Below are 26,913 nucleotides of genomic sequence, written 5' to 3' on the forward strand. Positions count from 1 at the left end.
ATGCAGACCCACCTACAGCAAAGAAAAGGAAGGGTTGATGCTATAAAGAACACAATGAGGTAAGTGCAAACCCCCAAGACTTGCAGGAAGTGAGGCAGACAACACCCCTTCAATGACCAAAACAATGGCCTGCATATGGTTCTGAATATAGAGCCTGTGGTAAAGCACTGGGCAAAGATGTGCAAGTCTGGTATGAAGAAAATATTAATACCACTGAAGGAAAAAGATAAGATGCTCCACCACATAAAAGGAAATAACAATGAGGACTCCGAAACCCAGATACTGGATATAGAATCCATACACCTTCATGAGATGTATGTGTACCAGCAACACAAAGCCCCAACTGTGGCAGCCAAATCCACAAGATGGTGAAGCAACACACTGCCGCCAGTGTGATATCAATAAGACCTATTTAACAATAGTTGTGTAAATAAACTAGTGTACAAATTCAGTTACTTACATTGCACTGGAAAGAAAGTGATAAAGAACACTAAATTTTTCTTTATCTTGAGAAGGAGGGATGTTATATAATCAGGAAAATGTGAACTATTTTGTAACTGCATAAGAATCCACATTTCTCACTCTAGGAACTGTAGTGCCCCACTGTGAGGTGTATGTATATGTATAGCATGTGTGTGTGTGAACAGTTTCCTGTGATGGTGGAAGGCATCAGTAAGTAAAATCTCTTGTATAATTTGAATCTTGCATCTCTAAATTATTTAAGAAGCCTCTCTATTAACACAGACAAAACATCTCCTTCTTGTTTGTAGTGGGTCAAAGATGCTGTGTGCTGCATGGAAAGGATCTTCTTTAATTCTTTGAGCCCTATTCAAGCAACATTCCCAGTAAATGTCATCAAGAGAGGAAAGGGAGCCCCCAGTGATATTCTCATCCATTTTGATGATCCTCTATATTGACTCCTGGTCCCAATCTTTGCAGCTACCACACCATGCAATAAGACAGCCTGGCAGAACACTTAATATTGCTCCTATAAAATGTTATCAAGATGCAGGCCAGTTACCTTTCCCTCCTCAATTGGCATAAGAAGTGTAGACCATGCTGCACTTTTCTGATTAATGAGGAGGAGTAGTGGGTCCAGAATAGGTCATCCTTTATGTGCACACCAAGGAACTTTGTGCTCTCTATTCTCTCCACAACGCAGCTATTGATTTATAATGGAGAACAGTTAATCCTTGTCTTCCTGAAATCCATAATCATCTCCTTTGCTTTGTGCACGTTGAGACTCAGGTTATTGCTCTCACACCATTTTACGAGCTGGTCAACCTCCTCGCTGTAAGCTAACTCATAATTGCAGATGATGATGCCATCTACTGTTGTATCATCCACAAAATTAATTATTCAGTTTGAACTGAGTTTGGCAGTGCAGACATGAATTAGCAGCATTAACAGTAATGCACGGGGTGGTGGGGGTCACATGATGTCATCAGGAACACCATGTACCCTGCCGACTCACGAGGGATTTACTAAAAAACGCACATAGTAAAAAAAGTTAAAATTACTAAAATATCTTTAAAATAAATTTTAAGTGCTTACCAGAAAGAAAAAAAATGTCACCGAAGAAAGAAAACCCTGTAAAGACCATACCAAATGAACAATGAGATGAGAGAAGGAAGAGAGAACTTGGGCCTACCTCATCATCGAAGCAGGCCGCTGAAGTTGGACCAGATACACCAGTGAACACCAACCTCCTGAGTCTTCTCTGCAGTTTCCCACAAAGATGGCTGTTAAGTCCAAAACTGCATTATGCATGCACGCTGTAGAAGGCAAAACAATTTGGGGAAAAAAACAAAGCATTTTTAAAGGGCCATCATGGTGTCTCCATTTCAGAGCAAGAGGGGGACAAATCTAACATGGAGGAAGATTCAGATGAGTCTGGCAGTCCAGAAGAAGGAACAAACTCAGAAGAAACAAGATTTAAAGGCAAGAAAAAGAGAATGGATAAAATGGAAACTAAAAATTATAATATCTGAAACTCTGGAAAGCAATTTAAAGCTTTTAACTGTAGAATTAAAGCAAGTTAGAACTGATGACTTTTGATAAGTAATATTTCACGAAAGAGTTGATAAAGTGTGGAAGAAAAAAATCAAGATGTCCATGAAGAGGTACATCATGTTGAAGACAGAACAAATGTTAATGAAGACTCTGTGACTGCTTTGGTTTCTATGAATGAAAAATTGCTTGAGAAAATTGACATCCTGGAAAATTACAGGAGAAGAAATAATCTTAAAATTGTGGGGATGTCTGAAGGTAAAGAAGGTCAAGAGTGAAACATTTTTTTCAAGAGAGGATACCGAAAATGCTTGGAGAAGAACATTCTGAAGAGAGGATTTTGATCGAGAGAGCTCATAGAGCTCTTAGACCCAAACCGAGTCCTAATCAGAGACCTCACTCTATCTTGATCAGGTTTTTGAATTACCAAGATAGGGAGAAGGTACTTGGTTTGGTAATGTGCAGAGCTGAAGAATTATGGACCTTGGACTATGAGGGGGATAAGTTAATTTTATCTTGATTTGAGTCAGGCTCTTTTGAAGAAAAGAGTTTAACCCAGTTAAGAGGGTTTTTATATAACAGTCAGAGATTTGTTCTTCATTATCCAGCTACTTTGAAAATATTTTTGCCAGATCAAAAGAATCTGTGTTTTAAAAATCATGTTCAGGCAGAAGATTATGTGAAGGATCTGTCTGGAACCCAACTAATAAGGGTTGACGATTCGAAGTGAGCTACAGATTTATAAAGAGGGGTGTATTCCCTCTTTCTTTTTCTTATTTTCTTTTTTTATTGATGGGTGAAGAGAACTGTATTGGGAAGTATTGTTGTAAAACAGGAAAGGCTTTTTCCCCACGGGGGGTCGGGAGATATGTCTGTTGATTTCTGATGACTACATATGTTTTGGTGGCTTCACCATGACCTGTAAAATGGTGGGTGGTAATATTAGTATTTCTAGCATTTTGGAGGAGGGGGTTACTTTATTTTGTCTTCAATCTTTTTCTATAATATTCTTTTATAATACATTTATTCTGAACAATGTTGATGTTTTTGGATTGCAGACATTGACACTTAGGACCAAGGTATTGTGTAGGAGTTCCTCCTGGATAGGAATGTTTAATAGAATTTTTTTTAATGCATTGATAAAGATGATGAGTAAAGCAGTTAAGATTTTGAGTTTTAATATTAATGGGATCAACAGCCCCATAAAAACAAAGAAGATTTTATCTTATATTAAGTGGATATTGCTATTTTTTAAAACAAGAAACCTATTTAACTGAAAATAAACATTTGAAATTGTAAAAGGATCGGGTAGGTCATATTGCTTTTTCCACATTTAATTCTAAAGCTAGAGGAGTAGCAATTTAATTTCAGAAAAATCTACCAGTTAAAATTCAAAGTGTTATTACTGATCTGACAGGAAAATATATAATGGTAAATTGTCAAATATTTTCTGAGGAGTGGAATTTATTGAACAAAAATGCATCAAACACTGATGATCAGGTTTATATGAGATTTTTAAAAATTTAGTAGATGTACACAAAAATGTTTTAATAGATTGCGATTTTCATTTTTGTTTAGAATTTTTGTTGGATAAATCATCAAAACTATAGTTAAATCAAAAGCAGCTAAAACATTGCCATCTTTAATGGATCATTTTAAATTGATTGATATATGGAGGTTGCACCCTAAGGATAGAGACTATTCTTTTTATTCTAACAGGTTTGATACATATTATAGAATTGATTATTTTTGCTTTCAGCTCAAAATTAATCAAGAATTTTAAATGTTGAATATAAAACAAGAATATTATCTGATCATTCTCCATTGTTGAGCAATACTCAGATGGAGATTGAATTCTTCATTGTTGAAAAGGGCAAATGTTTTTTTAATATACAGCAACATATAGAATTGTTTCCTAAAACTAATTTAAACTCAATGGAAGATAAGTTTATTATTTAGGATGCATTAAAAGCATATTTAAGAGGACAAATTATGTTATTCTTAAAAACTTAAAAAGGAGTATATGAAGGACATAGAGAATTTGGAAAAAGAAATAACAGTATTGGAAAAAGATATTTAAAAATCATCATCAGAGAATAAATACAGAATTTTAATTAATTTAAAAATATGGTATAATATAATGTTAACCTATAGAACAGATAAAATGATATCATGGTCTAAGCAGAAATATTATGAATTAGGAGAATGATCACAAAGTTTTAACCTGGCAACTACAAGCGGAACAATCTTCTGGAACAATTAATGCAATACAACAGAATAATAATGAAGTGACATTTAAGCCACAGAAAATAAATGATGTATTTAAGGATTCCTATGAAAAAGTATATACAGCTGAATCATTGCATGATGAGGAAGCCATAAATGAATATTTGTCACAAATGCTATTATCAAATTTAACTGAAGGAGATAAAAATGATCTGGATACTCCTTTTACTGAACAAGAGGTTTACAATGCACTTAACGGTTTACAAAACAATAAATCTCCAGGAGAAGATGGGTTTCCAGTGGAGCTTCATATAGACCAATATCATTAATAAATGTTGATTATAAAATTATAGCAAAGGTATTAGCAAATAGGATTAATGATTATCTTCCTGAATTAATACATATGGACCAGACAGGTTTTGTTAAAAATAGACAAACTTCCAAAAATATAGTAAGGTTCTTAAGGACAATTCATTTAGCCCAGCAATAAAAAGATTTAAGTGTGATAGTAGCTTTAGGTTTGTTTAAGGTTTTGAATAAATTTGGTTTTGGTGTGAATTTTATAAATTGTATCAAGGCACTATATAGTGATATTAAGGCTAAAGTAATAACAGATGGGCTAATGTCTCAATCTTTTAGTTTAAATAGATCAAGTAGACAGGAAATCCTCTATCACCAGTCTTGTTTGCTTTAGCTATAGAACCACTTGCACAAAAGATTTATGATGATCAACAGTTGTAAGTGTTTACAATAAAGCAAATTGAACAGAAATTTATTTGTTGACAATGTCTTAGTTTATTTAACTCAGCCACAATTGTCATGACCAAGATTATATAATCAGTTATTAGAATATGGGAGAATTTAAGGATACAAAATAAATTGGGATAAAAGTGAAGTAATGGAATTGGTACAAGGAGATTATTCACAATGTCAAAAAAAAATTCAATTTAAATGGATGGATAAGATTAAATATTTGGATATACATATTGATAATAATCTGAAAATTGTATTCCAATAGTTAAGAAAATAGATGAAGATCTAAAGAAATGGATGAATTTACCTATTACTTTAATTGGAAATTTTTCCAAGAATTCATTATTTATTTCAAACTTTACCTATCTCTATGCCTCAAAAAATTTTCAAGATTTAAATAAACAAGTTAGGAAATTTCTTTGGAAAGGGAAAAATGGTATTAAAGTCTTTGGAAAAATTAACAAGATTACAATTTCCTAATTTTAAGAATTATTATGAGATTTTTAGTTTCTTTGTTTGTAAAAACTAAGCCATCTTGGTTTGAAATAGAATTAAATAAAATAGGAGAAAATATACCAAAGGAGTTTATCTATAAATGGGAACTGAAATTAATAACAATGGATAAAGATTCCCCGATATTAAAATACCTACTTACTCTTTGGAATAAAATTAGAAATTGATGGATATTCGCTCTCTTTAAAAACACCATTAATTAAACCTCTTAATTTTTTTTCAAAAGTTAATCCTTTTTAAAATATTTGGAATAATAATGGAATTTAAAATTGGAAGATCATTATGATAATGATAGATTGAAGTCTTTTGATCCATTAAGAATTAAATATGGTATTCTTTGTAATACGTTATTTTGTTATTTTCAAATAAGATCTTATCTAAGGGTAAAATTAGGATCTGACAACTTTAAAGAATCTTACAAATTTGGAGCAAATTATAGTGGATAGAATGATTAAACATTTTATTTCAATAGCATACCTCTTGTAACAAGAACAAACACCTAAAGCAGGGTTGTTTAATTCAAAAGAAAGATGGGAACAAGATTTAGATATAATAATAAATCAACAGATTTGGCAAGGTTTATGTAAAGAAGTTATCAATGTAAGATATATACTGCTTCATTAAAATTTTTTACATCAATTATATATTACACCTCAGAAATTGAGTAGATGGAGATGAAATTTATCAGATCAATGTGGGAACTTTTCTTCATTCCACGTGGTTTTGTTCGAAAGTTCATCCTTCCGGTGTTTCCATTAGCAAGTTTCTACAAGTCACTGGTGTGACTTTTCCATTCAATCCTGAATTATTGCTGTTAGGAAATTATGAAAGTATTATACCCAAGTTACATTTGTCGGATTCTCAACTGAAATTTGTTAAATTAGCTTTAGTAGTAGCAATGAAATGTATTGCTGTTACCTGGAAATATTGTGTTTCATTAACATTAGAAAAGTGGCATACTGAGACTCAAAGTTATATCACTTTATAAAAGAATACTAATAATTTAAGGAATAAATATTCCTTATTTATACATATTTGGGGCCCTTATGTTCAATTTAAGGAAATTAAATTATAATATTTTTAATTAAAAATTCTCATGACCAGTAAGTTTCTCCTTGACTTAATAATAATTTTTGGAATGGTGTTTTTGGGATTATTGAGTGTCATCTGAAGCAATCCAAAATAAGATGTAGTTATGTTATTATGTATTATATATGTTTTATGTTAATAATCAAATTAGATTAGGTTAAGGGGGGGAGGGGGTCTAGGGATTTTTTTTAGTTTTTAGTTTTTTATTTATATATACTTTCAACATATATTGTCATATTGTGATTTGTTATTCTTTGTTACTATTATCATGTATATGTCAATTAAATAAAATATTCAAACAAAACAGTAGCGGACTGAGCACACAGCCCAGAGATGTGCCAGTGCTCAATGTGATAGGACTTGAGATTTTGTTACCAATGTAGACTGACTGTGGTCTTTCAGTCAAGAAGTCAAAAATCCAATTGCAGAGAGGGGTTTTGAGTTTCAGTGTGGACAGTTTATCCACCAACTCTGAGGTATGATCATCTTGAATGGTAAGCTGAAGTCAATGAACAACAGCTTGGCACATGAAGCATTATTCTCTGAGTGGATCAGCCTCACCAATAGTTTATTATCCTTCAGTCTTAAACATTAGCAAATTAGATCACTTGTCATCCTATTAGTATGAGAGAGAGGGGAAATACTCAAGGGGAAATACTCAAAGCTCGTTTATAATGAATGGCAAAATTGAAATATTAAAGAGTTCATGAGATGGGAGATTCTGAATAAGGATTTGCTTTTTGTTCTTGACAACATAGCATTTTCATAAATAATAATGTTTTTTGTTATGTACATTGTAGAATAAGGATCTGCTTTTTGTTCTTGACAACATGGCATTTTCATAAATAATAATGTTTTTTGTTATGTACATTGTAGAATGTACTGAAATTCTTACTTGCTGCATCCAATCTGGTATGTTGTAAAATAAAAACAGCTACTGTAGTATACTGCAGTGAAACAAGAAAGCTTGCAGATAATGCTGTAAGCACACAAAATAGCTAGAGAAACTCAGCAAGTCCCACAGCGTCCATAGGAGCCAGATACATAATTTAGGGCCTGAGCCCTTCGTCAAGGTGTGCACCTGAATAAAAGATAGGGGGAGGAGGGAAGAAGGGGCAGGGGGAGGAGCACAAGCCAACAGGCAAAAGGATAGAAGGGCAGGAGAGAAAAGCCTAGAATAGATGGGGAAGGGGAGTAGGTCTGTGAATGCAGAGCTGGAAGAAAGGAGGCCGAGGGATAGGGAAAAAGAGAGAGATAGAGAAGGGGAGGGGAGCTGGAGGAAAGGAAACATATGGATAGGGAATGAGAGGGTCAGGAGAGGGTGCCTAATGGAAACTGGAGAAGTCAATGTTAATGCTGACTAGTTGGAGGATGCCCAGAGAGAATATAAGGTGTTGTTCCTGGAATTTGCAGGTGGTTTTAGTGGTACAGTGCTTGAGGCAATGGACAGAGTTGTTGGCATGGGAATGGGGCAGGGAATTGTCTAATATTTTTAATGTAAAATTTAAAGAATCAAAATCAGAATTTATTTTCGTGAACAAGTTACAAATTCAGTGTTCTGCGGCCACATACTAGTGTAATTGTGTAGAAAGCACATCAGCCCCTCTATTTTCTCAGGAGTTTGCACAGGTTTAGTATGACATTGGAAACCTCTACAGATATGTAGTAGAAAATATGCTGACCAGCTGCATCACAGCCTGGTAGGGGGCACCAATAGCTCTGAGTGGATAGACCTGTAAAAGGGATTGAACATAGCCCAGTACATCACAGACAAATTTCTCCACACCACTGAGAAAATATAAGTGGAGAGCCATCATCAAGGATTCACTGCACCCGGGACATGCTCTGTTCTTGTTACTGCTACCGGAAAAGAGGTATGCCACAAGACTCATACCACCAGGTTTAAGAACAATTGCTCCCCCTGCCCTCTCCACCATCAGTCTCTTAAAGAACAGGCTCACTCAGAAACTCTTTTAAGGACTCTGACTTTTAAGGACACTGAATATATAATTCTAATATTTTTTCTGCATTTGCCCAGTTTGTTTATATATATTTCTTTGAATACATTTCTCTCTTTTGTCCACATATCTTTTTATGAGTACCGTTTGTACTACCAATAGGTAGAAATTCTGCCTCGCCTGCAGGAAAAAGAATCTGACAAGAAATTTGAACTTTGACTTTATCTTTGATTTTGGCCTGCTGAGTTTTCTAGCAATTTTGTTAATTTACTACATTAGTATACTTAATTGAATTAAAAGGATATTAAAAATAGTCAATAAATACAAAAATAGATGAATTATCACTATTCACAGTTATCCTCATACAAAAAAGTGACTCCTTGATTAGTGCAACAAGGGAAGGTTCAAGAGCTTGATAGTTGGAGGAAAGAAACTGTTCTTGAACATCTTGGTGCCAGTACATTTAGGAATTATAAACTTCTATTAAAAGAGTATTTTTCAAAGCAGTTCTAAAATATAAAATCTTGTTTTTCTTCCAGATTGGAATCAAACAAGCTATGGGTTACCAACTCCATATGAGAGACAAGAATCAAGCATGATATTGGCGATTGTCCTTCAGTACCTTTGCCCGGTTTATATTGCTGTGTTAGGAATTGGTGCCATCTCAGCAGCAGTTATGTCATCTGCAGATTCATCGCTTTTATCAGCAAGTTCAATGTTTGCACGAAATATCTACAAGATTGTTATTAGGAAAAAGGTGAGGTACTATTGGAATTGTTTTTAAAAAATGAACAGATAATAGCATTTTTTATTGGGAGTCACTCCAGTAGACAGAAGTTTAATCATTTGTATCTCAGCCGGTCACATGGGAGGACTTAATTCCCCACCAAGGAGCCAACATTATAAAGGGAAAGCACATAATACACTATTAGAACTTCAGGGACATAGATGGAGGAATTATACCCCAGTCTGGTTTAAACAGATTTGAACTGGTTTCAGCCTCCAGAAATGAAGGTATCCTATGCTTAGCTGCCAACATGGAGACCATCCCATAAAATTTCAGGATGCATCAACATATATTGGGTAAAAATAGAACTGTACAATGCTTACACAGTATAGAAGGAGCTAAAATATTCTAGACAGCTCTTTATCAATATACATTATGCTGAAATTGTAATAATGCTGTTGATCTGTCCCTAATTTTGTTTAATTTCATGAAGCAAGCTCCCAGCATGTCTGTAACTTATGTAGTACACACAACTGCAAACTGCTTTGCACAAGTTATGGATTCACCCATAGAGATAAAGAAGACTAGATAAGAGAAAGTATATTTTAAAAAATGTAAAACCCAGAACAGCAAGCATTCTTGAACAAGTGACTTCCCTGTTGATGTCAACTTGCAATGATGTTTGTTCTGAAGGTAAACCCAAGACTCCTGAACGTTCTTCTGTCCACAGCCCTCACAAGGGGTGTCGATCCATCTAATTATGGTACAGCAACATAATAAAAAGAAAATCATTCACTATAGAGCCACAATTTCTCTGTGAGTCTAGCTCTACAGTAAGAATGCCACTGGAGAGACAACGGCATTATGAATACTCTAATATGATTAAACCTGGCTCTTTGTTGAAAAGTAAAAGAAATTGGTCATCCTTCTCCTCAATCCTTTTATTGCCGTGTTGATTAGTGCTTTCCTAGCTTTAGATTTTTTGTTGTTGGAAGTCTGTAGGCAGTGCCTTCATCAGATTATGTGAAGGTTTTTATTTCAGTAACACTATGTCTTCATGAAAAACTACCTAGAAAATCTATTGATTAAATGTTTTATTATTTTCATCATTATATCATGCCCTAATATAATGTGTATACTTACTGGTGCTGGTAGAGTGTGACACCTATTAGGGGCCACCCCTTCATCCCTTGAAACTTAACAGGGCCCTATTTCCCTGCACGCCCTTTAAATTTAACAAATTTACTGGAAAATGTATTATTCCACTGCAGAGCATCTTAAAAGAAGTGAATTTTTTTTTAAAAAGAAAAATAATTACTGACGTTTCAGGGATGAACCCTTTGTCAAGATGAAGCGTTTCATCCCAAAACATTGACAATTCTTTTCTTCCTGCTGATGATGCCCAACCCATTGAGATCTACCAGCAGTTTTTTTTTGATCCAGATTCCAGCAGCTGCAGCTTAAAAATGAGCTGAAAGCCATTGCAATTAAATTATTTTGTAATTGATATTGAGCCAATTAACTTTCCTCACACTGTTCTGAGGGTGTGGAATCATCATAAAAATGAAAGTGATTTAAATATAAAGTCAATCATTTTCTCAGAGATGTTTGGGATTGCTAATAAGATTCAAGATTCCTTTATTGTAAATGTAACAGTACAGAGCATGTAATCTTGCACAAAATTGTCATCTGCCTGCTTTGAGGCAAACAAGTTGCCTTAGTTTGTCCAGTGCCCTTTACAGTATGAGAGAAAGAGAAGCAAAAGAGAGTCCCTTTAAAATCATTGAGCATCTAAGGATTTGCCCTCCAGCACTTGCGCAGTCTCTGCCACCATACAGAATCCTGTTCGATCTATGTGCAACCTGATCTGCAGTTTAAAACCTCTGAAACAATCAGGAAACCTTCAGCACCTGAAGCCTTTCAGGAGTCCTTCTTGCCATCAGTAGCCTCTCAAATCCTGGTTCCAATACAGGTTCCCATGAGCTAGTCTGAGCAGAGAGAGTGGGCCCCCACCAAATTGCCCACTGTAATGGATCTACATTAATATTAATATTTAGGTTAATGTTAAGGTATATTTCACATAAAAATGTGAAATAAACATAAAAATAAGCTATGGGGTTAAATATATTTCTTGGTAAGTTAGTTTGTGGGCTGAATACAGGGTTACCCACAGGTAACAGCATATTTGCAGAAACCATTTCAATAAGGGAAAGAGTTCAGTTGAAGTCAACATGCCTGGGGAAAAACAAAGCAATAAAACTGAAGAAGTGTTCTTAATTGAAACTCAAGTATCAGGTGTGGTTCTTAAGAGAATTTTTATGTATAATCAGCATAATGCTAGCAGCTGTTTCAAACCTCTAGTATCATTTGGAATGACTGTAGATGTTCTGGAACCAAGCCACTTAAGCCTTTTGAACAGAGATGAGGTCACTGGTTGTTATGGATATGGAGTTGTTGTGAAGAAAGGCAGGAGGTTTTGCAGAAATGAAACTAAAACTTGTGATGTCACATCACAGGATGTCAGAGAACTAAATACTGAAGACAGAGAGACATTCTGAAGACTGAAAAAACACAACATCCTGGAAAGACAGGAGTAGGGCAGTAATCTCTAGAAAGAGAGGGAGATGCTGTTCTGTATTGTATTATCCTTGTTGTAAGAGCTACACACATAAGTGGCTTTTAATTAAGTAAGACCAATTCCGACTGCTCTTTTATGAAAGGAGGTAGCCTCATGTCCCCAATAGATGGTAATTTATGTTTAAGAAATAACTCATCATTAAGATTACAGTTCTGCAACCCTAACAAGAAATGGGGAAACTTGTGAAAACACTCGTGAGTTTAAAGAGATCTGAAGATATAATGATTGAAAGTGCTTTATAATTACTTCTCAACCACAATTTAAAAAGATCTTGAAGTACAACAAGCAGTTTGAAACTGGATTTTAAAAATGACTTTTCAGACTCAAGTTTAAACTGAAATAGTTTGGACTTTAACACACACACACATTTGCATTTGTGCATAGTGGGGTTAAATTTAGAGTTAAGTTTAGAAATAAGCAAGAAATGTTTAATTTTTATATAGTTTAATAAAATCTATTATTTTGTATTTACCATTGTCTGGTGAATATTTCTTTGCTGTTCCTTTGTTAGTGCCGTTATGAACTAACAACCCCTTTTAATTTTTGTTTAGAACTTAAGGGACTTTGTTAGTACTAACAAAGGAACAGCAATGGAAAATTCACTAGACAATAGTAAATTCAAAAATAATAGTCTTTATTGAACTATCAATAACATACCATTTCTTATTTATCTCTAAATGTAACTCTAAATTTAATCTCACTATGCACAAATGTAAAGTGTGTGTGTGAGTAATTGAAGTCCCACTCTGAAAAGTTGTTTTTTTTTAAACCAGCATCATTTTAGTCATGCTTGAAGGTCTTAAATTCTCAGTCCAGAAATAATTATAAAGCACTTTTAAACACATATATTCAGGCCTCTTTACTCACAGTGCTTTTGATGAGATGTCATGAGAGATATTATTTAAATAGAAGTTACCATCTTTTGAGGCACCAATGTGCCTTCTTTTAAAAGGAGAATACAATTCCTGTCTTCCCAGGATCAAATCTTTTTACCGAAGATTTTGGAATCTATTTTCCACACAAAGAATCTGCCCTCTTTTCAAAGAGAGAACAAATATGGATATTCTCTTCCATGATGAATTTACAAAACCAGACAAAGGTTAAACAAAGTGGCAATACAAAAATGGACCCAGTAGAATTCTGTCTTCTTTTCCAAAAAGACAGCGAAGTGGTCTTCATTATTTCAAAAGCCACTGTGTTCCCCATTTTCCAGGAGTAACACACAACAGCACCTATTCTGGTTTCTGTAATTCAACCCTGTCTTTCACAAGGTTCCAACCTCTGTGTGTCACAGGGTTTTGACTTCTGTACTCTCCAAACTGAACTCTTTGTCTCTCATTTTGATAATATATTTCCAGCTCATTTCTCATGTCACATTTCTGTCTTTGAAGCTCATAAGTTCTTTCGACATGAATATCCTAAAAACATTTAAGTTCACTTATATCTCTGAGAAGTCTGTTTTCTTCAGAACTCACATCTATTCTTCCCAATATCTCAAGAATCATCATAAATCCTTTACATCTTTTTGACTCTAACTTCAATCAGCATCCATTTTTGTTTCATACAGGCTTCCTTCTGTCTTATATCTTAAAGAACCATATGTGTTTAAAATGCTAATATGTTGTCTTTGTGCTCCTATAACCACCTGAACCAACTTATTAAACCATATCGAGATAAAATATAGGTTTAACATTAAACTAAAGATTCATATTAACACAGATCCATTTCAGATCTAATAAGGTTTGTAGTTCATAACACCCACAGGCTGTGTGGGTTCCTCAGCAGCTGAGACCTCACTGGTTTGGTGCCATGGTCACTCTACTGTAGAGTCATCACTCTACTTCTCCTTCCCCTTCTCAGTGTGGGTGTTCTTTCCATTTCTAGTGCACTGAGTTGGTCTGCTGCTCCCTGGAGTCTGCAACCACTCGTGGCCACTGCCAAGCACAGACAATGGCATCTTGTGCACAGATCTCCTATGTATGGTTCTGATAGATACAATCCACAAATGTGGGAAGGAGTTCACTTTGTTCATTCCTGCTAAGTACATGAGAGAGTAAGGCTGTGATTCGTTCTTGCCTCATGCACATTCTATTTCATTGACATTAACTGATGGTTGAATTTATGTTGCATCTGTGACCATACAATAATGTCTTCCACCTTCTCCATTTCCCAAGCAGATGTAGACAATGCAAGTTACTCTGACATAATTTCCTAACAGAGCATTTCCAGTGTTTGTCCAGTTTACAACAGCTGTTGGTGGGAAATGGCCAAGTGGGGATTTGAGCCATTAGTTGTACTTTGATAGAATGGCATATAAATGAGCTACATGTTGCATTATTTAAGTTATTAAGAGCATGATTTATTATGTTATATTCATCATTCACATTTACTTTATCTGCAGGCAGCTGAGAAGGAAGTGATATGGATCATGAGGACTTCAGTGGTTATATTTGGTGCTTTAGCTGCTACACTGGCGGTTCTGACAAACTCAATTTATGGCCTGTGGTTACTGAGTGCAGAATTAGTGTATGCTATACTATTTCCACAGCTTGTCTGTGTCCTTTTCATCCCCAGCACAAACATTTATGGATCAGCTGCAGGATTTTTGATTGGATTGACCTTGAGACTATTAGCTGGTGAATCTTTTCTTCATATCCCTCCAGTAATACAATATCCAGGTACTTCCTTTGTGAATGGCACTTATCAACAACTTTTTCCATTTAAAACCTTCACAATGCTTCTGTCCTTACTTTCCATTCTGATTTTCTCATATATTTCTTCATTTGCATTTAAGAGAAAGCTTTTGCCTGAAAAATTTGATGTTTTCAAAATTACCGAGAAAACAAGAGACCTGCCCTCAGCACCAGATGAGCAAATTACATTAAATGATTGCAGAAATCGTAAACCTGAACCTGACAAAAACAAAGTGTGAGTGTAATTACTGCTTTAGAGTTTGTTAACTCTATAATTAATTTTGGACAGAGACAGAGATATATTTCCTGCTGCTTAAATACTGCCGCGCTCAGCAATATGAAGGGAATTCCCATTGCCTGTAACCTTAGCAATGCTCTTCTATTTCATAGACATGGGGGGGGGGGGGGGTGGGAGCTCAGGAAATTCAGCCTGATTGCTTTTTAAACATGTATAATAGCTATCAAAACATGATTTTTAAAATCATAATTACAGAATGACTGACAAGCACTTTTTGTCTGAGCCTTAAATTGCAGTCTTACGCTGGATGTAGATCCATTAACCTGGTTATCTACCACACATATTACCAACACCTGAGAAAACAGTCAGGATATTAATTTAAAGATATGTCCTTTACATAATTCAATAATATTCACAAGTGAGAACCAGACCCATGAAAACTCTATGCCAGTGTTATTTGAGAGACTGCAATATTAATGTGAGAAAGATTTTGCTGCTGGAAATCGAAATAGGAAGGTGGCAGTATGAATTTACAGTTGCCCATTTCAAAATTATCCATTTATGCCATTCCTTTACCCTATCCATGTAGTACTCTTTCCATTGCCACTTAGCTTTCTTCCTTTCAGCATCCTGTAGAACCTTCTTGTCTTCTAACCAATGGATTCTTCAATAGAAATTTCCATATTTATGTTACACAAAAATAGAGAATCAGCCAATGTTCACCAGTCAAAGCGAATAGTACCATGAGCTAAATGTCACTGCACATGCAACCTAAGGAAGATATGCATTTACCTTGTTTTTGGAAGGGAACTTTCCAAGTTCCAAGAGATGTAAAGTATAAGAAAACCTGAGCTTCCCCATCTTTGTACCATATTCATCTAGTACTGCAAGCTAGTTACTAGGACATCAAGGGGCCCCTACTGTCGACCAACCGTAATACCTACATCCTTACGGCCATTGATGAGTACTCCCACTTCCCGTTTGCTGTGCCCTGCTTGGACATGACTGCATCCTTAGTCATAAAGGCCCTGCACAGCATCTTCAGGTACCCCAGTTACATCCACAGTGACAGGGGATACTCGTTTGTGAGTGCAGAGGTGCGGCAGTACCTTCTGGAGTGTGGTATTGCTTCAAACAGGACCACCAGCTATTACCCACGTGGTAATGGGCAGGTCGAAAGAGAGAATACCTCCATCTGGAAAGCAGTTACGCTTGCTCTCCAGTCTAAAGGTCTCCCCACCTCTCGGTGGCAGGACGTGGTGACTAGTGCCCTACACTTCATCCGCTCCCTCCTATACACCGCGACCAATGCCACCCCCCCATGAAAGGATGTTCTCTTTCCCAAGGAAATCCAAATTGGGAACAACCATAGCGGCGTGGCTCAGGGTTCCTGGGCCAGTCCTCCTGCGACGCCACATCCGGTACTCAAAGAATGACCCCTTGATTGACTGAGTGACTCTGCTCCATGAGAATCCGCATTATGCCTACATTGTGTACCCAGACGGGTGGGAGGACACAATCTCAGTAAGGGACCTACCCATGCCGGATCAGGCCCAGCAGTGCTTCCAACCCAACCTCCCCCAAATCCTTCTCCCCTAGGTCATGTGCTCGAACAGAGGGACCAGCACCACCCCACCAGCTCAGGCCAGACTGTCGACAACACCATTGGGGAATTGAGTGAAGCAGTGGCCGCACCCGATGAGCCTGCCGGCGACAGGACTCCAGTGACCCCAATCCCAGCAACACAGCGGTCACGCCAGATCATCAGACTCCCTTACCGGTACAGCCCCTAGCCTCCACCAGGTCCTTTTTTTTTAATTTATTTTTTTTTTTTACAGCCCTCCATCCACCCAGGGTCAGTTCTCAAAGAAGGGGTGAATGTGATAGTACAGATTCTATCACCAATGTGTATATGTATGGATTGTAGTGTTGGATGATTGTGATTGGCTGAGTGCGTAGCCATGCCTACTGGCAGGTCTTAAAGGGTTGGTCCTAGCCAGACCAGGTCATTCTGGACTGGTTGACCTACATGTGATAAGCTTCAGTCTTCTAGTCAATAAAAGCATTGGTTTGGATCAACAAGTCTTTGATTCTTTCGACTCGCTCTAGTTACTTTTTGGAAGCTCAGCAATTCAAGTTCTTCACTGATCACAAGTCGTTGACTTCGCCTTCCACAAGGTATCGGACCCATGGTTGACCTGCCTGGCAACAGAGACACTTGTCCTATGTGTTCGAATTTTTTTGGCTTGGCTTCGCGGACGAAGATTTATGGAGGGGGTAAAAGTCCACGTCAGCTGCAGGCTCGTTTGTGGCTGACAAGTCCGATGCGGGACAGGCAGACACGGTTGCAGCGGCTGCAGGGGAAAAATGGTTGGTTGGGGTTGGGTATTGGGTTTTTCCTCCTTTGCCTTTTGTCAGTGAGGTGGGCTCTGCGGTCTTCTTCAAAGGAGGTTGCTGCCCGCCAAACTGTGAGGCGCCAAGATGCACGGTTTGAGGCGATATCAGCCCACTGGCGGTGGTCAATGTGGCAGGCACCAAGAGATTTCTTTAGGCAGTCCTTGTACCTTTTCTTTGGTGCACCTCTGTCACGGTGGCCAGTGGAGAGCTCGCCATATAACACAATCTTGGAAGGCGATGGTCCTCCATTCTGGAGACGTGACCCATCCAGCGCAGCTGGATCTTCAGCAGCGTGGACTCGATGCTGTCGACCTCTGCCATCTCGAGTACTTCGACGTTAGGGATGAAAGCCCTCCAATGGATGTTGAGGATGGAGCGGAGACAACGCTGGTGGAAGCGTTCTAGGAGTCGTAGGTGATGCCGGTAGAGGACCCATGATTCGGAGCCGAACAGGAGTGTGGGTATGACAACGGCTCTGTATACGCTTATCTTTGTGAGGTTTTTCAGTTGGTTGTTTTTCCAGACTCTTTTGTGTAGTCTTCCAAAGGCGCTATTTGCCTTGGCGAGTCTGTTGTCTATCTCATTGTCGATCCTTGCATCTGATGATATGGTGCAGCCGAGATAGGTAAACTGGTTGACCATTTTGAGTTTTGTGTGCCCGATGGAGATGTGGGGGGGCTGGTAGATGTACAGATGGTAGTGTAGGATGACTGTGAATTTACCACGGACGTAAAGCACATTGTGGGGAAAAGCAATATGGTAGCTAATGCTCTGACATGCCCTGTGATCAAATCAATCCATGCCCTGTCCCAAGGGGTCAACTCCAGAGCTCTCGCCAAAGTGCAGCAGCAGGATCCTGCGATCCCTGCATACAAGGACACTCACCTTCGGAAGACGTGGAAGATGTCTCTATTGGCCCAGCTAACTTGACATGACATTGCGATATTTTCACTGGCAGCCCTCGCCCCATCATCCTGGTCACATGGAGGCGCCAGGTTTGCGGCGCATCCTGCAATCTGGGCCATAGTCAAGATGGTGGCTAGCAGGTTTGCCTGGGGGCCACGACCTGCTTGAACTGCCAGTCCTCAAAGGTACAGATTCACACAAATGCACCCATACAGATTTTTGAACCAGCGCAGCACAGGTTCAGCCATGTACATATTGATATAAAGGGGCTGCTACCAGTTTCCTGACGTGGTCTGAGGAGGTCCTGCTGACTGATAACACCACAGAAACCTGCCCCAGGGCACTCATCAACACATGGGTGTCCAGATTCAGAGTCCCAGAGCACCTAACCTCAGACAGGGAGGCACAATTTACCTCTGGGCAACGCTGGCTAACTTTCTGGGGACACAGTGCACCACCCTCAGGCTAGTGGGTTGGTGGAGTGGTTTCACAGGTACATGAAGGCAGCCTTGGTGGCCTGGCTCAAGGGCCCTGTGATAGTACAGATTCTATCACCAATGTGTATATGTACATATGTACAGATGGTAGTGTAGGATGACTGTGATTGGCTGAGAGTGTAGCCACACCTACTGGCAGGTCTTAAAGGATTGCTTCTAGCCAGACCAGGTCATTCTGGACTGGTCGATCTACTTGTAATATGCTCCAGTCTTTTAGTTAAAAAAAGCCTTGGTTTGGATCAACAAGTCTTTGGTTCTTTCGACGCCCATTACAGGCCCCAACTGGGTGGGCGAACTGCCGTGGATCCTGCTGGGGATTCACACCACGCAAAAGGAAGACTTCCATGCCTCAGTGGCAGAGATAGTCTATGATGCACCCTTAATTATTCCGGGTGAGTTCCGAGCCCCTGACAAACACCCGGAAGATCCCATGGCCACCCTTGAGAACTTGCAGTGAAAACTGGGGTCCCTGGTCCCGCAACAACCCCCACCACATGGCCAGCCCAAACATAACATCCCCAGGGACTTAGACTTATCAGTATGTGTTTGTGCAAAGGGGTGCTCATCAGCCACCCCTACAATGACTCTATGAAGGGCCCTACCCACCCCTACAATGACTCTATGAAGGACCCTACAGGGTCATCAGGGACAATGGCTCCACTTTTACCCATGACAGTAAGAAGGAGATCTTCATCATCAACCACCTGAAGCCAGCATATCTGGACTGTAACAAGCCAGTTTCCTCTCCTCCCCTGTGACAGGGGCAGACAGCCCAAGTCAATGGTCAACAGCCTGATCGCTGGTTGTGTGGGTTGGGGGGGTGGTTTGTATAGCACCCCACATATGGAGATGTGGACCCACCCACAAAATGGCCAACGAACATGGCAACTGAATGTACCTGGAGGTGATACTAGCTATCGTCCAAGGTGACCTCCCTCATGGCAAGAAGACTGTGAACAGTGGTGAGAATGCAGACCAATCCCAGGCCAGTGCTCCGATGATGTGGGGTCCTAATATCAGCACCTGGGGCCCATATAAATGTTTATGTCAGTGCAATAAACCAGTCTCTACTTCAAGGCTTTGGTGAGCATGTTGCTCTTCTCCACGCCCGCCTAGCACGAACATTACCCATTCATGAATAAAAGAGAATGCAAATGTAACTTTTGACAATAATCATGAATACAGTGTATATTATTGTGATAACATTTACCAACAGGCTTCAAGACAGTTTTTCCCTCCACCCATCAGGCTCCTGAATGAACCTCATAACATGCTGTCCTTGCTTGATGCTAATTGATTTCCCTTTTCACTCTATAAACTGTACTCTCTATATGGCTTTATGTCATACTGGAGATAACCAGGTGTGCAGTGCTAAATTTTTAGATGCCGGAGCTCACCAAAATGGTGGCAAGGAAGTCTTGCAAGAGCTGGCCTTGATGGTCACCATATTGTATTTGCCTTTGTGTAAGAGATCGTGAACAGTAGGACTATGAAGTAGGACATAGAAGAAACAGGGATGTCCAAAATAAAGTTTAGTGGTAGCAAGGTGCCGGAGCAGCCCCAAAGCAGCTCCAAATTGGCATGATAACATGCTGGTGAGGCACCGGCAGCATTGCACAACTGGAGATAACCTTTTGGTCTGTGAGCAGAAGAACCCTTCACACTGTACTAGGTACGTTGTGACAAGTGAACAAACTAGATTAAGAGAGTCTTTGTTAACCTTTGACGGCACGCAAAGGAAAGCTTTTCACCATAGCTTAGTCCTCATGACAATAATTATAAATATACTTTATTCAAAAGATTTGAATAGTGATATCAATATATTTAAAAATCTGAAATCTGAATCTAATATTTGTTGGTCACTTCAAAGTGCAGTATTACCGATAGGAAATACTTCCCTGCTTAGTACTGAATCTTTTCACACAGTAACACAACAAACAAAGGCAAAGCACTGAAATTAATTGAAATGAACAACAGCAAGGAGTTATAGAGATAGATCATGCCTGGTTACTCAACCTACAGACACCCTCGACATATGAACGAGACCAGAGGGATGGATTTACTAGCTGCACCATCTGTTGGTTGTGAACAGGAAATTTCCACAATGCCTTCGTTCCTCACTACCCCCCACCGCCCCCACCCGCCCCCCGCCCCCCCACCCCAGAACTGCCACAATCAAGAGTACTGAGTTGAGCCAGGGAAAGTTGGGAGCGCCAAGCAGGCTCACAAACTCACTCAATGCGTCAGTAAGGGCAGCTGATGACTGCTTTCCCACGCCTCCTCACTGTCCTAACCCAGCCAAGCCTATCATCTTCCCCAGCACCCTGCTTTGTTCTTTTCCAATACAACAATTCACTTTTGCATGTTTTGCAACATCTGCTTTAACAGTTGAAATATCTTCCATTACATTTTTGCAAGCTTACTATTAACAGATGTAGAGCCCAAAGAGATCTGTTGTGCATCATTTGGGCTCTCATTTTTTTTTCATTCTTATATTTAATTACTTCTAAAAACAAACACGAAAACTTCATATATTTAAAGGGCACTTGAAAACTTTTTTTCATTCAAATCTGCCAGGAGAGATGACCACCCATGTCTCCCCCTCCCCCAAACAACAATTCAGGTTATGATTAGTTTGTAGGAATGGAACCTTATCATAGCACGTGGACAGCCTGCATTGAAATTATGCATTCAAAACCATAACACAATGAGAGCAATTTCAATGTTCCTCCACCTAGAAGTGCAGTAAAATTAAACTGGAATGTAATATTAAACTGCTGGCAAAAACACCCATCCAAGATAACATGATCCTTTAAATATACAGTCCCATGGTGCAGTTTCAGCTCTTGCTTCAGTAGAGGAGTCTTCCTCATCATGAACCTGAACCAGTGCTGGACACAACCAATAAACAAGTTTTTTTTTTTTCGATGCTACATTAACACTAATATGGAGAGGAATTAATCACTTGGGCCATACAGATAGCTCAAGTCTCCTTTGCCTCATGCTTAAACTCTTTCCCATCTAGAGTTCTCCACATGTGTGCCAAGGTCCTTTCTCAAGGGGCTGGAATAGAAACCACATAAAAACAACAAGTATGAATTTTGCAATGTGCAAAATCTGTGCCTAGCACTAAATTTCAGCTCTTATTTCATTCAACATAATGACACAAGTCCAATTTTGACTTATAAAGCACCTTCCATGGTCTTAGAATATTGCAAACTGCTTTCAAGAACATCTCTGTTACTATACACATGAACACTGCAGTAAATTTGCACTTAGTGAGTCCCTTCAGAGTCTTAGTGTCCATGGATTCAGCTCCAGTGCTCCCACAGCCTCTGCAGCTGCACAGACTCCTGATTGAATTATCAGCAACCTGAGCTCCAGATCCAAACTTCCAATACCATCAAGAAGCCTTTAACACCTGATGCCCTTTGAGAGCCCTTCTTGCCCTCAGCACCCTCTCAAAGGTTGTCTCCTGACTCCCAGGAGCCAGTGCTGAGCAGCCCGCAGCCAGTGCAGTTCCACTGACTGCAAGTTGCCTACAGACTGTGAGTCTTTCAGCTCCTGAGCTCCTCACTGGTCTGTTACTATGGTCACCTTCCCTTTAGGGTCCTTCAGCCATTGAGCCTCTCGTTGAATCACTGCCTTCGTCACCATCCTGTAGGGTCATCTCCCATGCTTCTCCTTAATGGGAGATGTTCTCTCCATTTCTAGTGCCCTGTACCGGTCCACTGTTCTCCCAGATTCTGTAACCCCTCGTGGCCACCCCCAAGCAGAGGTGCTGCCATCATGGGTACTGACCTCCCGGTTGCAGGATTTTACTTAAAGCCTGTACGGAGCCACTGGCATTAGGACTGAGTGATTGAACCCTTTGGAGCAGTGCTGCATCTCCACTCTCTTGGGTCCACACCAGTGGCAGTGTTGCCTTTACAGCAGCTATAGAAAAGTCTTAAAAATTATTATCATAAACTGACCATGTAAATAGGGAGGACTTTCTATTCATTAACTGTGTGATTTATTTTGTGTTCTGAGAGGACAGACAAGATAAACAACTCATCTAAAATATATCACCTTTAATTGTACAAAGTTCTTTCAAAACCCCGCTGAGGAATTTGCATGTGTTTAGGCTTCTAGGGAAAATCTTAAACCCACAAGCCTTTGAATCAGATGAGATTTCAGATTTATTGTCAGAGTACATACGTGAAATCATACACAAACCTGAGATTCTTTTTGTTGCGGCCATGGCAGAATTATCATTTATTGGTAGTGAAAAATGTTGCACACAGTGCATACATGTAAACAAATAAAGAACAGTAAACAGATTAAAAAAATAAGCAAACTGACTGAAATGCAGAGAGAATTAAAAAAATCAATGAAGTGCACAAGTAAGAGTCCTTAAATGAGTCTCTGATTGAGTATGTTCTTGAGGAGTCTGATAGTGGAGGAATAGCACCTGTTCCTGAACCTGGAGGTGCGAATCTTGTGGCACTGACACCTCTTTCCTGATGGCAGCAGTGAGAACAGAATGTGTGCTGGATGGTGTGGATCCTTGGTGATTGCTGCTGCTCTCTGATGGCATCATTCCCTATAGATGTTCTTGACAGTGGAGAGGGTTTTGCGTGTGATGTCCTGGGCTGTGTTCACTACCTTTTGCAGGGCTTTATATGCTCAGGGGTATGATCCTCACCAAATCGTGTTGCAGCTGGTCAGCTCACTTTCCACCACATATCTGTGGAAGTTTGCCAGGGTTTCTGGTGTCATACCAAATCTCTGCAAATTCCTGAAGAATCAGGGGCAAAAGTGCTGCCAAAGTTGAATGATGGTAGGAAAATATTGATGATTAGTGAACATTTTGTTCTTTTTTTAAAAAGCATTGTTACTTTTGCCATATTTAAGTTAACGACCTCAACAAATAATCAATTGTACAATGGTATCACCAGTGATATTCAGCAATGACAATAAAGAGGCTTGTAAACTAATTTAAATATTGGCTGTGCTTTTTAAATTGACATAGTAAAATTGGTCAAAATTTAAACCAAGATGAATTAAACTGGAGTGAAATGCAAAAATCTGCAGACGCTGTGATTGCAGAGGAAATCAGCAGGTCTCACAGTGTCCATGTAATCAACGTTGATAAAGGCCTCAGATCTGCAAAATAAATTGGCATCTGTTACGACTCAGTTGGCAGCACTTTGACTCTGGTTCAGAGTCTCATGGGTTTAAGATTCTCTCTAAAAGCCAAATTACTCAGCGGGATTTGAAAGCATTTTGCATAATTGAAGGTGACATATTTTAGATGAGATGTTTAACTAGCCTGTCCTCTCCAAACACAAAATAAACCACAGAAATAATGAATAGAAAGTCCTCCCTATTGGTGTGGTCAGTTTTTGCTCGTCAACATTTGTCTGGATATTATTACATTTTAATTGTTCAATTCTTCTAAATTGGCTCAGATCACTTTGGGACACACGAGGTAAAGAGAAATGTGATTCAAGTACAGGCTTTCTTTCAGGGTCCTGTTTCTTGATTTGTCATGGCATCGTAATTTTAGTATCAACAGTATCACAGATGCAATGAGAAAGTGTTCAGGAGTGAGGTAGATCAGCCCATTGAGTGGTATCACAACAGCAACCTTGGCAAAATGAAGGAGCTAATTGTGGACTTCAGGAGGAAACAGGAACGCACAAACCAATCCAAATCAAGGGGCCAGCTGTAGAGAGGTTCAAGAACTTCAAAGTCAACACCCAGGCCCCTAGGTTGAGCTTAGTCCCCCCAGAGATCAGCATCATGGGGGGGGTGTGCATTCAAGGCCCATGCCCCAACACACCTCCTTCCAACCCTCTCTGTCACTATCTGTCACACTCTGTCACTTGCAGTTGTGCGTGCCACAGCTTGTTGGCTGGTTTTGTGGAACTTCATGACAAATCGGTGTGTTGTGATGGTAAAGTTAATTTTGGAAGAAAATAGGAAGGGCGGGGACTTTTAATCGGTTGTAGTTCCAACACTTGTGTGTTTTAAATGGAAGGTTCAGCTGTTTAAATTGAAGCTTATACCTGCTCTCATCAGATGATTTTGTGTGGATGTGGGTTGTCTCAGTTTCAATCTGTAAAGCTGTTCTATGCCTTACCACTCTTTTGTGGTTGATATTGCTATTGCGTTGCTCATTTTGGAGAGAATGGGTGAATTAATTCAAAATAAACACTCCCCACTCTCTCGTCCCCTCACCCTTATTCTCTTGTTGATGCCACTGTTCTCTGTGGACGCTGCCCGAGCTCTGAGGGAGGCCCCTCCTGCTTTTCGCAGGCAACTGGACTGCCTGTGTTCCCCCTCCCTGCCCATCCATCAGCCGCTCACCTTCATCCAATGCTCGTCGGCTGCTCCGCTTGGATCCACCATGACAAGCCGAGAACCTCTGACCCCGGTCAGCATCCAACTCTCCAGCTGCCTGGTGGAAGCACGGAGGCTAGTAACGGAGACCCTTTTTGCTGGTAGTCATTTGTAAATGCATGTATGATGAGCCAAGCTGTGCACCTTGAGGCAGACGCCGCAGACCTCAGAATCAGACTTGCTCATACTTTTTGCAAGCACGTGATGTGAGGATTGATTGAGCAGCTAGAGAATATGTATAATGTTGCATGCATAATAAAATATCATGAAGACAAGATATATGAATCAATTATAACAGACCTCTTATTCCATATGATAGAATCATTAAACCATCACACTACTACAGCACATAAAACAGGCATGATAGAACCATAGATATATCTATTAGGGCAGCAAAAGCATGGGACACCCAGCAGTGGTCAGTGGACATTGTACAACAACAAGCCACGCACAATTTGACTTGAAATACCCCTGCCTTTCAACCATTCAGCAACTACTGCAATTTGCAAATTCTGGGTACAATACAATTTCCAAAAACTGTTCTGCCATTCATAATTTAAACAATGTGAACAATGTGAACAAAATAAATCAAATGGTCACTTACCCTGCTCCTGTGGCTGCAGAGAGTCCAATTGAATAAGTTGTCCCCGACTTTCCCGTGAACAATGCTCGCGCTGCATGCTTGATGAGTGTAGCTTGAATAAAAGCTCTCACGACTGGAGGAAGAACAAATGCTTTTATTAGCTCATAACTAAGGGAAGGGTTCTGGGTTTAGGCGGGAAACCACGGTTATGTGTGGGCCGATGGGGGGGTGGGGCCAGCCATCAGCACCACACCCAAGCAGTGAATCCCAGTTCACTGCAATGAGCTAAGCTCTGCAGCAGGAGGCAGATGTCAAAGACCTCTGTGTGTTTTTTTTCCAACATGCCACGTGAGCATTGATTGACAGGTAGCATTGGGACCAGCAGAGCCCGAGACACCACAGCTGATTGGGTGAACAAGGTTTCTGCAACCATGAAGTGCGAGCCTTGAATGAGCAACTAGAGAAGTACAACAACACTAATATGTATAATAATGTTACACTTAGTACTATATAGCATAACATTATAAAGACAAATTATATGAAAAATTATAACAGGCCTTTTATTCCATATTATTATCCATTACAACTCAGTCACATCATGCTGTTTCTTTGTTGCCCAGATTATTTAGATGGTCTTGAGGAGTTCACTTAGTTTATGGATAAGCGAATGACTTGTTGTTGGGGTGGAGGGCATTGAGCTTACGCTGGAATGAAACAAGGAAAGGTTTTGGAGACTGGTCCTCTCGAGTCCCGTTGAGCACAACACATGACCCAGGCCGACAGGAGGCACTGAACTACCTATGTAACCTATCCCAGAAATGGGTTGGCCATTCGATGCCTCAGCTGCCAGCGTGGGTCATGTCATAGTCGTCGAGAATCCTCCACCTCCCCAACCACCAAACTATTAGATTTTTAACATCTCTCTGACTGAATTGGATGTTAAAAATCAAATAGCTTGGTGATGAGAGGAACTGAGGAAGGTGAAGGAATGGGGAGGGGGTGCCAGACTGTCGGCGGGCGTTGAAATTTTAAAGCAACTTGCCCAGAGCATCCGGAGATTGAGTCGAGGCAGCCAATTAGTTAAGTAATTGTTGTGGGCGCAGCACCATAGGGCTGGGTCACTGGGTGACCTCAGTGAGATGGCCTCTCAGTCATTCACAGCAGCACCCACAAGAGTGCCACTAATTACTTCAGTGTCTGTCTCCGGGCACTCTCTGGGGCAAGGCAAACTGCTTTTCAACCCAGGCCCCCCACCCCAATCATTCTTGATTCCTCCACCTTCCCACTAAGCTATTAGA

At 39.6% G+C, this 26,913-nt stretch overlaps 1 protein-coding gene across 7 annotated transcripts in view; it reads left to right on the top strand.

Moving 5' to 3' along the window:
* LOC138739215 (high affinity choline transporter 1-like) overlaps positions 1–15,008 on the top strand; it is a 128,249-nt gene extending 113,241 nt beyond the window's left edge. For 6 of the 7 annotated variants that reach the window (XM_069890821.1, XM_069890824.1, XM_069890825.1 and 3 more), the window contains 2 exons: positions 9,089–9,306; positions 14,316–15,008. In XM_069890821.1, coding sequence (XP_069746922.1) covers positions 9,089–9,306; positions 14,316–14,846 — 749 coding nt within the window. In that variant the 3' untranslated portion in view covers positions 14,847–15,008. The remainder of the gene's footprint in view (positions 1–9,088; positions 9,307–14,315) is intronic. The other variant, XM_069890826.1, reaches the window with a different exon arrangement.
* Positions 15,009–26,913: the final 11,905 nt, after the last annotated feature.

This window comes from Narcine bancroftii, chromosome 7 (assembly GCF_036971445.1).
Source record: "Narcine bancroftii isolate sNarBan1 chromosome 7, sNarBan1.hap1, whole genome shotgun sequence".
NCBI classification, from domain to species: Eukaryota; Metazoa; Chordata; class Chondrichthyes; order Torpediniformes; family Narcinidae; genus Narcine; species Narcine bancroftii.